Here is an 8,973-nt window from a genome sequence, read left to right on the forward strand (position 1 = left end):
GCAGACTCCAACAGGTTTTCATCCAGAATGGTCCTGTATTTGGCTGCATCCATCTTCCCCTCAATTTTAACCATCTTCCCTGTCCCTGCTGAAGAAAAGCAGGCCCAAACCATGATGCTGCCACCACCATGTTTGACAGTGGGGATGGTGTGTTGAGGGTGATGTTGCTTTTACGCCAAACATATCGTTTTGCATTGTGGCCAAAAAGTTCGATTTTGGTTTCATCTGACCAGAGCACCTTCTTCCACATGTTTGGGGTGTCTCCCAGGTGGCTTGTGGCAAACTTTAGACGAAACTTTTTATGGATATCTTTGAGAAATGGCTTTCTTCTTGCCACTCTTCCATAAAGGCCAGATTTGTGCAGTGTAAGACTGATTGTTGTCCTATGGACAGACTCTCCCACCTCAGCTGTAGTTCTCTGCAGTTCATCCAGAGTGATCATGGGCCTCTTGGCTGCATCTCTGATCAGTCTTCTCCTTGTCTGAGCTGAAAGTTTAGAGGGACGGCCAGGTCTTGGTAGATTTGCAGTGGTCTGATACTCCTTCCATTTCAAGATGATCGCTTGCACAGTGCTCCTTGGGATGTTTGAAGCTTGGGAAATCTTTTTGTATCCAAATCTGGCTTTAAACCTCTCCACAACAGTATTACGGACCTGCCTAGTGTGTTCCTTGGTCTTCATGATGCTCTCTGCGCTTTCAACAGAACCTTGAGACTATCACAGAGCAGGTGCATTTATACAGAGACTTGATTACACACAGGTGGATTCTATTTATCACCATCAGTCATTTAGGACAACATTGGATCATTCAGAGATCCTCGCTGAACTTCTGGAGTGAGTTTGCTGCACTGAAAGTAAAGGGGCCGAATAATTTTGCACGCCCCACTTTTCATTTTTTTATTAGTTAAAAAAGTTTCAAAAATCCAATAGATTTCGTTCCACTTCACAATTGTGTCCCACTTGTTGGTGATTCTTCACATAAAATAAAAAAATTATATATTTATGTTTGAAGCCTGAAATGTGGCAAAAGGTTGAAAAGTTCAAGGGGGCCGAATACTTTCGCAAGGCACTGTACCGCGTCATGTGCTTGTTCTGTATTCTTTGCTGCTGTTGCTTGTTCAAAGAACTCTAGCATGTTAGTCAAGTAATTATCTTTAAAGCATATGATCTTCTAGATTAGTTCTTATTATTGTTTCCATAACTTTATATGTAACAAAAGTAAGAATTATTGGTATCACTTTGTTAAAATACATTGCTTCTTTATGTTATTCATCACTTTCCAACACTTCACTGATGATGTTTAAGGTAGACAAGTGCAGGGTATTGCATAGTAAAAACATAAACTATAAATACAAAATGTGAAACACTGAGCTAGAAGAGACTACTTACAAGAAGTGGTGTTTATATTGACATTAAAAGGGTAAAACTTAAATCAAAAGGCATTAAATTAAAATTGACCTCAAAAGACCTCAATTAGAATATGTTCAATTTTAGTCATCACTAGAAAATGTATTACTGCTCTGGAATCCAACCAGAGAAGAGCAACCAAGTATATTCCAGGGGTTAAGAGAATTACCTGCATTGACAGGCTTAAGGAACTGAACCTTTTTTATTCTTGAAAAGAGAAAACTATGAAGGGACCTGATACAAGTATTCAAAAATGACAAAGTCAACACAAACAATTTCTGAATGAACCGTGCAACATGAACCAGAGGGCACAAATGGTAACTATTACAAAGGGTACTACTATATTAGCAATTTTCCAGTCAGTCAGTATTACCCCAATCTCAAGAGATTACTGGCAGAGCTCTGTAAACAGCTTGTTTTCTTAAGTACAGTTGGTCGAATATAAGCAGGCCCTTGTTTATCTTAAGTAATTCTATTACCTAGAACACCTGTGCCACTTCTATGTTAATATTATATCAGCCTCGACAAATTGTCTTTATTGGCAAACGCCTGAGTGAGATATTTATTGAAAGCATTAGCCATTGCCCTTTTATCATCTAATGGTTTCCAATTATCTCTGAGATAATTTTAATCCTTTACTGTTCTTTTGCAGTTGTAGTACTTAAAAATAATTTAACTTGTATTGAAAATGAATAGACATTTTAATTTGATCTCATGTTAACACTGAAAAAGCCCCAGTAATATATTTTTCTGTTCTGCAGGTAAAAAAGTTGATTGTTCAGGATCCTAAGAAGCGCCTCACTACCCTGCAGGCTTTGCAACACCCATGGGTGACAGGGAAGGCAGTTAACTTTGCACATATGGACACTGCGCAGAAGAAACTGCAGGAATTCAATGCTCGCCGCAAGCTCAAGGTAGGTGAATAACAGCAATAATAAAAATAACTAATTCTAACTGAAATATATTTTTCTGTATATGAAACAGTAACAGATGTTCTTCAAGTTTTCAAATTTAACAGATTATCTTAATCTGTTAAATTGGGTCCATCTTGTTAGCAATATGAAAATAATATGATCCAGAAGGAAAACTGAATGTTATGAACTGTTCTTGTTACGAACATAAAGACTTATGTATGGGACACACTAAATAAAAATGAAAATTGTTATTTCCAGGATTGTAAGGTGTCTTTCTGTAGATAAAGAGACCATTTTTTACTTCAACCAGAATAAAATAGTTTATTCTTTGTCTTGAAAAAACACTATTCTTTTATAAAGCCTTTTGTACTTTTGTATCTTTATAAAGTTCACATTTACAACCTCTTGAAAATGTGTGTTGTGATCAGGCTGCAGTGAAGGCGGTGGTAGCTTCCTCTCGGCTGGGGAGCGCTGGCAGTCATGGCAGCCATGACAGCAGCAAGAACAGCCGGAACCACTCACCCATTCAGGAGCACGAGCCTGAGGTGCAACCGTCGAAGGAGCAGGAGCAGGATCCGGGACAGATCGGGGAGGAAGACTCCTAGATCCCATCCTATTTCTTCTCGAGCACTGCTTGGGAACGCCCTCAAGAAGTCCCAGAACTTCTTAAAGGTGGATATTCCAACCGAAAGTCACAATTTACAGGCTGGGACTATGACACTTAACTCACTCCTAATGCATGTGAATGCTTTATCAATTAAAGAAATGTAGTCATAAAAACTAGCACGAGACAGCCTTTTGTGACGTGAATGGGCACAATGTTATAAAATGCCAACAAGTGTTTAAAAACACACAAAGCTGATCTGTTTCTGCAATAGTCCATTCATATGCATCTTTCCTGGTCTTCACCAGGTAATATAGATTTTCTTTTTGCTAATTACAATGGTTGTATTTTAATGTTTACTGTTACTTTGTTTAATTCTATTTTTTTTATATATACAGATTACATCTCATGGTATAGTTAAGCATTTTAGGATTGTTGCTGATGGTTTGTAATGATTACCTTTCTATTACATCTCGATATCTGCTTTGAAAGTACAATATTTCAAAATGTTTACAGAACTAATTGTTTTAGATTTATATGCAAAATACATTCCGTTAAGAATAGAGAAGATGGCAAAAAAGATCCAAATGGCCATAAATTATAACTTGCCCAATTCTGTAAAAAGAATGCCTTATTGTATCTTCACTTGTTTATACATTTTAAAAGTGTCAAATGAAGAAAATAACTTTAATACCTTGTAAACTAGTAGACTTTTAGTATAAGGGTTTATGTGTTAAAAAAACACATGGTTTGCTCTGTTATAATTAGGAGACTACTTTGTAGAGATAAACTGTAACTATTAGTTTTACTGTAAGATATTTACAGGGTTAGCTTTGGTATTTAGTACAGTTGACTTTTGTATACCAAAATACCCAGTTTACAACTGAAGAGGTCCCCTGTTGGCTACTGCAACACTAAAATGTTGCTTTGCACTGGAATGGACAGTACAAATATCATTTGAATAATCAGCAATAGTGCCAAATACACTTGCTCTTAAAGGTGATAGGAAAAGAACTTTAACCATTTCTTTTTATTTTAGAATTTGTTAGTAAACACCAAGATATAAAGAGATACGGTCAAATATAATAGTTTGAATGCAAAAAAACAGTAAAATGTATAGTTTTCTTTCCCTCATAGTAACTTTAAAACAACATCTATGAACAAAGTTAATAATGCCTTTTAAAGCCAAAGTTTAAAGCCAAAAAAGAGAATCTTAGTTTCTACAGATTTCAATTCATGAAACAAAGAAACATATGATGTAATGTCAAAGTGGTGGGATGTAAATAAAACTTCAGTAAATCAGAAAAGTTAAACTGGGATAGATTTCTATTAGACTTAAGATGTACAGTAGAAACAATAGTTTCTGCCAGAACAAATCAATAAAACTATCTGGTCCCCAGTGATTTCAAGACTCCTTTCTGAAGCTAGTTGTGGGTCATGGAGAAAACAGAAATAAAGAAAAGCACTTAATTCAGCTTACACCTTGCAAAAAAAGAAAGTAAGACAGTGTGCCACACAAAAACAGCAGAACTTGATAATGAAACCTTCAAGCAAGATTATTAGCAAAGCATCCAAAGAGCTTAAGAGCCTTATTTTGGAAGTATCAGTATATTAAAGATATCATGCCTGGTTCACACAGTGAATTGAATCTAGTTTTTTTTTAACACATACTGTTTGAATAACAAAATCTGGAGTGATTAAAAAAATCTGTCATATTGTGTACTGATGAACTGTCATCTCCAGGAAGGGTCTGGATTACTTTGACTGGCTCATCTCCAGTACTGCTCAAAATTCTCTTTAGTTCAGCTGGGAAGGTGGTTTTAGACGGGGCTGTATTTGTAAGGTACAGTAGCTGAAAGACAAACGAGATGACAGTGGGAATGAGAGAGAATTATGTGACAGACAGTGATGGAGAGTGTTCCAGGAAAGGAGGAAACAGAGTAGGTGGCAAAGAGAAGAAAATGACACACAGAGAAGGGAGTTTTGGACTATGCTGCCAAACTGGCCAGGCAAATACAAACTGCTGCTGTCTGTTGTCAACAATACCTGTAATTTAATATAATTTTCGTAATTCTATTTTTTACTCCCCCTGCCTCTCAGCTGGGAGTGAAAATGGTAGGTGTGTAACTGTGACAACTCTTGACATCACACACCACATTCTCACTCTTGTTCTGAACTTTAAAGTAAGAAAGCATACAAAATGAATAAACAAACTTTTGCTTTGAAGACAATGTTATCCTATTTGTTAATCAATAACAAAATTCAAAATGAAAAGAAAAGGTCAAAATCCTTTTCCTCTTACCTTTTTGGACTGTACTGCTATATATGTTATCTCTTCTGAAATGTACCTCCTTGTCAGTCCTAAATCTGTAGATATACCTTTGTTATACACTATGGTGTAATTCCTTTTAATTGTATTTATTATTGGCTAATGGGCTGAATCTGTCACAAAAACCAGGCAGCTTTTTTAATGAACTATATATATATATTTATAGGCAGTTTGTTAAAAAAACAACAAAAATGGTTATGATAAAGAGCTAACCTTGTGTTCCACGCAGTGTACTTGCCAGCATGTGTGTACTTCATTCCAAAGGCTTCAGGGAATGCTGTGGCCAAGATGTATTCTATTGTCCTCTCCCCGGAAGACCGCAGTGCTGGTTTTAGTCAAACTCTTCAGCGGAGACTGTGAACGGCTGTGATCCTGAGGATATTGTTTTGCATGTGGAAATGTTAAACTAATCTGCTGCAGTTGTCTTTCAATAATGCACTGTATTTTAACTACTTATATAAAATAAATGATATGTTTAATGGTCCAAAGTGTGAAAAGTCTTCAATTTAGAAAATGTAAAGGACCAAGAAGAAAGCATTAAGGGTTGAGTACCAGTACATTTCAATATCTTTGGTAAAATTGTGATTTACAACTGTTCTGTCCTGCTATCAGAGGGGAGGCCAGCAAGGCCTTTTGGCCAGGGCTTTGCATAGAAGAGGGGCCTTTGAAGGATTTTGAAGGATAAAATATTTTTAACTACGGGTATTTTTAAAACTCATTTCTCCAACACTTTTCAAGCCTAACAATTTATCTGGCTTTGGATGTAATACATTTACAGTATGTTTATTAATCTGCTACTTTTTCCACTTGAAGTGGGATTTAGTGACCAGATAACAGGCACAAAAGAATGGTGCATGAGTATGAAATTGTAAGCCAGTGTAAAGTTTTAATTTATTTTGAGACATTCTACATATAACAAATTATTTTACGAAAATGGGGGCAGTGCAAATACATTGACATTAATAAACTGATCATTATTTACTGTTACAATGAAGAGAAGATTTGAAAGCGGTGCAAGTAAGAGATGGTGAAAAAGCCAAAATGATGCAGCCATGAAAAGCTTAAAGCCGAAACATAATTGTAGAAAAGACTCCTGGATCATTAAATGGTACTATCAATATTCTAACAGAGAAACTCTTGAGACAAAAAGAGGTGTTGAAGAGCTTCAGCATCAGGCATTCAATAGATGGTGAAGATGGTGTATTTGTCCAACAGAAGAAAGAGATTTACTGGCATAGATTTAGCACTGTCTGCATTGGATTCTGAAATAGGACTTTTTGACAATAATGCTGCACAGATGGAATTGTTTTTGAAGGTTAGTTGCTTTTCAATTCTGAGTAATATTCCAAAATATGGTTTAAATCATGCTTTTCCTACTCACATGTTGATAAAAGCTCTCCAAAATGGTGAGATCTGAAAAAGAGACTGTCTTTGCTGGAGTTTGGAAAAGAAATGCCTGTACTCTGTACCCTGCATGGTCTGATTCATCAAGCTGGAGCATCACCAGAGACTGGAGAAAGATAAAAGATCAAATACTTAAACACATAAATTCATCACATTTTAAAGATAACTATGTTTGATGAAAATCTGCTAGTGGAGCAGCATCAACTAACAAATCTGTTGAAGTAGAGAAATTGTTAAATGGAGAAAAAATATTGAAAACAAATTGGATGTCATTATTTTCCTTGCTGAAAAAGGATCAGCTTTCTTTGGCTTTCTTTGGCACCAATCAACATTGGACTCTAAAAATGGAAACTTTCTTAGTATCATTTAGTTTTTTTGTAAGTATGACCCACTGTTGTCTGAATATCTTAAGCATCTTCATGAAACACAACTGAGACAAAAATGCATACAGGTTCATTATCTTTCCACAAGAATACAAAATGATTCCATGTGGGACTTTTGTAGAAACAACACTTCTAAAGTTATGAAATGTGAAGTACTTACAGTATGAGTTATTCGTGATGCAACTCCAGTCTTTTCTCATAATTTGCAGACAACCTTAATCATTCGATATGCAAACATTGCAGAATGTTTAAAAGTGTCTTTGATGATTTCACAAAAAGGGAAGATGCTTAGGTTCTTAATGTCCCGAAAGGATTTAAGTTAAATTTTCAATTCTACATTGGCCAATTCATACATACAGTATGACATTGGATCCAATTCAGCTGGGAAGCACAAAGGAGCAGTTCTGCTAAAACAGAATAAAAATAAACACAACTGGATCTTGTTGGGGTTGACTGTGCTGAATTGTGCAAGGCAACAATCATGTTCTTTGGAATTGTTTCAAATGTACAGTCTTTTTAGTAGGAGTTCTTGAAGGTGGTAAATTTTAAATATGTAAATTCCTATTTCACTCTAGGTATGTTATCAACCAGATGATGGCCTATGTGTATTAATGGTTTGAAACATTTGGATTATTTGAGAAAGGCTTTAAAAGAGCTTGAAGATCTCACTCCCACATCGCAGGCTCATACTGAATGTAAGTCTATATAGAAGTTAATGTCAAAATATGAATATATCTTACTGTCATCCATATGGATGAAACTGCTTAAAATGATTTCCAAAACTGTACTTGTGATCGAGAAAATAATAATAATAAGCCTTATTTTATATAGTGCCTTTAGAGGTGGCTTCTCAAAGTGTTTTACAGAATGACAACAAGAATAAAGCCATACACATGATATGCACAGTAAAAGAACACAATGAGAGGAGACAGTAGAGGGGGTTCTAAATACACTAGGAGCAGAGGGGTCAAAAACAGAAACAGTTATGTTAAGGATCTCAAAAGAAGAAGGTTTTGAGTGTAGATTTGAAGGAATGTAGAGAAGGTGACTCTGATATTCTAGGGCAGTGGTTCTCAAACTGTGGTACGCGTACCAGCAGTGGTACGCGGAGCGCCTCCAGCTGGTACACCTAATGATCCATAGAACTTTGTTGCGTGCGCTGAAAAATCGGGATGGTTTTCATATTTTCAATTTTAATAAGTGTCGAATACGCAGCCTACGTACTGCGATACAGTGCGCGCTAATACTTCAGTGAACACAAGAGATACTCTGTAATTTTATACCACTCTATAGGAGTGTGTGCTACGGACGAAGTGACTAATTGTATTAAAAAAATACTATCTCCAGCAAATAGGGAGGTAGGAGAATGTGCGTGATTTTGGAACAATGCCAATGTTGTAAACATAGGAATGCATAGAAATACGTGCTACTAACGCTTGTAATCTTGTGAGCACAGGAAAGCGTGATAGATAACAGAAAAGTATTTAAGAATTGTTCTAAGTTAATTTGAGAAAAATACACAGAGCGTCTCTGCATTTCACCGTTGGCAAAAGAGCTGACACATATTATGTGTGGAGAAAAAGCTGCTAAACAGCTCGACCTGCTGCCCCCCTGAAAGACACGGTCATTCATAGAATTGTTGAAATGATATCAAAAGTACGCTGATAGAATGCGTTAAGATGAGCAGATGTTTTTCACTGCAATTAGCTGAGCCTGTAGTCAATTTGGCCAATTCACTTGTTTACGTTAGATACTAGTTTGAGGGTACGTCCCATGAGGACTTGGTGCTTTTCTATTATTTTTATTTGCTGTTGTTACTGTTTTTTTTCTGTAAAACGCTTTGAGAAGCCACATTTAAAGGCGCTATATCAAAGTTTATTATTATAATATTTATTATATGTGTGTGTGAATGTGTGTGCATGCACACTCATGTT

The 8,973-nt window shown here is 36.1% G+C and overlaps 1 protein-coding gene across 4 annotated transcripts in view; it reads left to right on the forward strand.

Moving 5' to 3' along the window:
- The window catches only part of camk4 (calcium/calmodulin-dependent protein kinase IV), a 165,507-nt gene extending 159,767 nt beyond the window's left edge, over positions 1–5,740 (forward strand). For all 4 annotated transcript variants that reach the window (XM_069187118.1, XM_069187117.1, XM_069187115.1 and 1 more), the window contains 2 exons: positions 2,167–2,319; positions 2,748–5,740. In XM_069187118.1, the coding sequence (XP_069043219.1) occupies positions 2,167–2,319; positions 2,748–2,924 (330 nt within the window). In that variant the 3' untranslated portion in view covers positions 2,925–5,740. The remainder of the gene's footprint in view (positions 1–2,166; positions 2,320–2,747) is intronic.
- Positions 5,741–8,973: the final 3,233 nt, after the last annotated feature.

The sequence above is a fragment of the Lepisosteus oculatus genome, chromosome 3 (assembly GCF_040954835.1).
Source record: "Lepisosteus oculatus isolate fLepOcu1 chromosome 3, fLepOcu1.hap2, whole genome shotgun sequence".
Lineage (NCBI taxonomy): Eukaryota > Metazoa > Chordata > Actinopteri > Semionotiformes > Lepisosteidae > Lepisosteus > Lepisosteus oculatus.